General features: G+C 42.1%; 1 protein-coding gene across 1 annotated transcript; it reads right to left on the bottom strand.

Annotated features, from left to right (window-relative positions):
* Positions 1–350: 350 nt before the first annotated feature.
* On the bottom strand, positions 351–1,251 carry ACBD7 (acyl-CoA binding domain containing 7). Its single transcript, XM_032806411.2, is given in 4 exon segments — positions 351–784; positions 872–934; positions 1,091–1,226; positions 1,228–1,251. Coding segments are annotated over 4 exon segments (297 nt in total). The 3' UTR covers positions 351–710.
* Positions 1,252–4,557: the final 3,306 nt, after the last annotated feature.

The raw sequence follows: 4,557 nt of genomic DNA, 5'->3' as shown, positions 1-4,557 counted from the left end.
TTTGCTTTCCTGTGGTTAGAGTTTGGGGCTGGTGGGAGGATGGTAGGCTAAAAGCATTGCAAAGCTAGTATGTTGGGCTTCAGCAGCTTCCCTCTGCCTTTACCATAGCTTAATCTGGCCCAATAAAGCATCTAAGCAAGAATAAGCTCTGTCGGGGTGGGAGGGACCCAAAGTTATTTCCCTTTAAAATGTAGTTTTTCTACACCAGCATTTCTATGACTGTAACAGAAGGGAGATATATTTGTGCAAGTACATTTATCCATTATTGGATCCAGGAAGTAAATAATGTTTCCTTTAAATCGGCACTCTTTGAGACCTCATTAGCCTGACTCAACTATCGTAAAAACGACTCTTTTTCAGTCCCTCTCCCTGTACTCCATTACATCTTTTGGAAAAAAAGACAGGTAAGTAGTTTTGTCTTCAGGAGGAATTTGATCTTTCTGCCTCCTCAAAAAAAGGGAAAAAGAAGAGATTGTTTAAAACCTAAATAAATCTTGTAGGTAAAAATGTTCTAAAAGAAGTACAGTTAGTGTCTTAAGAAGTACAGTGCATGTGTAAATACTACCTTGTAGGTGAATAGCTCATGTTGGTAAATCTTAGTGTCAAACTAAACACGAAAATGTTAGTATTGCATTTTTTTCCTCAAAAGAGTTAGTTCATTAGCTACTGAAAAGTTAATGAATTATTTATGGCAATCATTGTGGAGTATTTTAGATCCCATATTTTTCTATCATCTCTCTTGCTTTAGAAATATAGGCAGTCATGGCGTCCTCCTTTGATAAACCTGCAAAGGAAAATAGTACTCATTACCTTTCCTTATTTGGTATTCTATAACACTGATTACTTTGTGTAAACTTAATGGTAAAAACACCTTTTTTAATGTTCCATGCTTCCCATTTGGCTTTGGCTTTCAGATCTAGCATTCCTGGACACTCTATTGAAAAAAAAAACAAAAAAATCCCACAAACATTTGTTGGTTGTTGTTATACCATTTTACCTAAAGATTGTTTAGTTTTAGTAAATTTACAGAATTAAATGTGTATGTCATGGTAGTGGCAGGGTTACACACACACACACACACACACAGTACCAGTATCAATGTCTCCAACAGTAGACTGTTTGTAGAGTCCATATAGTTCCTTCAGCTCATCATCACTTGGCCTCGTTTTTAATTTTTTTACATCTTCTGCAGCACTGTCGAAATCAGCCTGAAGGTGGGGGGGGGCAATCAAACAATGGAGTATTAGACATTTTAATCCCTATGTTGTGCTTTAGGCTTTGTAGCATCCTCATAAATTTACTAACTGCTTCCCCATCATCAGTGATACATAAAGGTAAATGCCTCTCAATACTTCCCTAATCAAATTATACTTGGTCAGAAATTTGGCCAGCTTGGCTGATAAATCAACACTTAAAAGAAGCCAACGCTCTCCTCCCAAAAGAGAATACATATTTTTTACAGCTAAATAATTGGAGCCATATACAGCCTAATTGGTGAAATAGAATGTCACAGGTATGATCACGCAAGCTGCTTATAAACTCTATGAACTATAGGTCTTTTGTATCCAGAGTCTGAGTTGAAGTCAGGGATGCAGAGGAACTACCATGGTGGTTGAAGCTTCCCCTGGGGGAGGCTAGCTTCTACTTCCGCCTGCAGCCCCACCCAACACTCCACTCCCACTCTGCTCTAGGCCCCACCTTCATTTGGCCCCCCCCGACTCCCCCTGCCACTAATTGCTGCCTTCTCCCCTCCTCCACCCTCTTCCCCTATAAGCCCCTCCCCCCATTGCTCCCCAAATCCCTCCTCTTCTCCATGCCCCCCCTCCACTGCGAGGCCCCCGCTGCTCACAAGTGGTGAGCAGTAGGGGCTTTGTGGGGAGTGCAGTGCAGGAGAGGAGGAACTCAGCCAGGCAGTGGCGGGTGGTGGGGTCCTCGGGGAAGGAGCTGAGCAGGGACAGGAAGAGGCGGAGTGCAGGTGGGGCCACCATGGCCCAGGTGTCCGGTGGCAGGGCAGCAGCATCTGCACTAGGGAAAGCTTAGCCTCCTCTGGCTATTATATTATACCGCCAGGTTATGGAAACTGCATCCAAGAAGCAATTCCTGGAGCTGTAAAGCCCTTTGAAAAGATGCTCAGTACACTCCAACTTTGTTTTCAATTCTCTGCTGCCAGTGCAACTTTGTGTGCATGCATGGCAGGGGTGACGAAACTGTATATGGGGGACTAATGCAACAGTCAGTCTAACTGATGCATCACCCTTATATGCCAGAAGTGCAAAGGACACATTGTAGCTACCCATTACATAAACACAAAGGGGGCGATTTGGTTTGAAAGTCTCTTTTCATCTTAATCACACTGAGCTAGCTGCTCTCTGTCCCTATGTTACTAGTCCCAGTTAAGTCCTTAGTGCAGAGTTCTCTACCCTTTTCCAAAACCACCTACCTATCTTTCTGTGACCTCAAAGCTTCTGGTCCCTTGCACTCGGTTAGCCCCAAAGTGCAGATAATATAATTCACAATCTGTTAGTTTCAATGATTTGTAAAGCAAATACATAACTCTATATAACGATGCAAAATTATCACATGCATTTTTTTGAAAGTTTCATCCAAAGTTTGCTATATTTGCAAGAATGACATTGTAAAACACTGTAGGGTATATGTTATACATATGTGTAGTATTTGTAAATTAAAATGTATTCCCTACAAGTCTGTGCTATAATATGCTATGTATTCAATAAAGTCACAGTGTTCCTTAAGCTGTCAATTTGACTTCTGTGGCTTGGTCTCATTAGCAAGGATTGGAGAGTTGCCTTATCATTCTACCCAAGCAGGATGCAACCATCCTCTCCATACTGGTTGTCGATTCTTTTTATTCAGGTGAGAACTTCTCTTGCAATGGGAGAAGTCAGCCCCACCCTCATATTTTAGAACCTACCTTAGCATGTATCTGTGTCTTAACCCTGAAACCGTCCTGGGCAAGTAACTGTACTGGCTGGAATAGGCCCCAGAAATAAAGAACTAAGGAGCAACAGCTGATGTTTTGTGCTTTTACTGTCACCTACTTAATTGTTCTGTACTGCAGTCCCCACATGAATAAGGACTAAAAGAAACACAGATTACTGTGGCTAAAAATGAGGGGTAGGGAAATAGAAAAGAATTAATGAGAGGCTGCATTCTTGTCCCTTTCTTTCCTTGCAAAGGACCCATCATGCGATCACAAAACTGAGCGCTCATCAGCTTAACGACGCATCAGCTGATGCTAGCACATTCAGGCAGTAACATCATGTAGAAATATGCAAGGACAGTTAGGCAGCTACATTGCAGTGTTTGTCCATAGAGGTCTGGACCCTTTCCACCTAGATAGTTAATCGCTGCTTCCTGAGGTGGAAAGAACTTTTGATTTTTTCTGGAAATGGATTTCTGGATGGATGGACTCCCAGAGGGCAGAGATCATCTTAGCTGGTACCTAGAAGACTGTTTTTGAGGAATCTGGAAACTGGGTGAGACAAACTTAGGGTATAACTTCACTGCAATTAAAAATCCATGGCTGGCCTGTGCCAATTGACTCGGGCTCGTGGGCCTCAGGCTAAGGGGCTGTTCAATTACAGTGTAGAAGTTCAGGCACAGGCTGGGACCTGTGCTCTAGCAACTGTGAGGTGGGAGGGTCCCAGAGTTCGGGCTGCACCTGAGCACTAATCTACACCGAGTAGCATGGTACTTTTTATTATTGGGGCGGGGGGGTGTTCTACTCTTTTTTAACTAGAAGTAACAGCATTTGAGTGGCCAAGCCCAGGAACTCTGCTAGCTACAGCTGTGAATGGTAATAAAAGAAGATGATTGGGAAGGATCATGCCAATTGAATTTGGAAGAAGCTGGCCAGGACGCTGAAAAAAATCTTCATTTCTGACTAGGTCACATAGGCAGGAGTGGTCAGAGATGTGGTTTTAACCCTGTGGTGTGCAGCTGTGCAAACTTCTGATTTGAAATTATGGTTTCATAACCAGTAGGGATCAGGTTGGATCGGTGCATTTAATTTACTTCTAAATTTAGACACTTGGACACAAATCTCCGTGAAAAGGTTTTTTTTTTTTTGACATCTAATCCTCAAGTGCTTTGCATTGGTTGAACATTCTACCCTAACTCTCCTAAAAGGATAAGAAAGTGGACACAATAGACTCACTGATAGCTTCTGCTGAACTACCATATGTACTGTTGACATCAACCCTCTTTATTCTAGCCCTCTTTAAAATCTGACACTAGTCACACTTAGGTAAAACAGTAAGGTGGCCAAATTTTCAGATGATATAAAACTACTCAAGATAGTTAAATCCAAAGTTGACTGCAAAGAGTTAGAAAGGGTTCTCACAAAACCGGGTGACTGGGGAACAAAATGGCAGCTGAAATTCAATGTTGATAAATGCAAAGTAATGCACATTGGAAAACACAATCCCAACTACACACACAAAATGATAGGGGTCTAACTTAGCTGTTACCACTCAAGACAGAGATCTTAGAGTCATCTAGGATAGTTCTCTGAAAACATCCACTCAATGTGCAGTG

This window comes from Chelonoidis abingdonii, chromosome 2 (assembly GCF_003597395.2).
Source record: "Chelonoidis abingdonii isolate Lonesome George chromosome 2, CheloAbing_2.0, whole genome shotgun sequence".
NCBI classification, from domain to species: Eukaryota; Metazoa; Chordata; order Testudines; family Testudinidae; genus Chelonoidis; species Chelonoidis abingdonii.
This window is presented reverse-complemented; position numbering and strand designations above follow the sequence as displayed.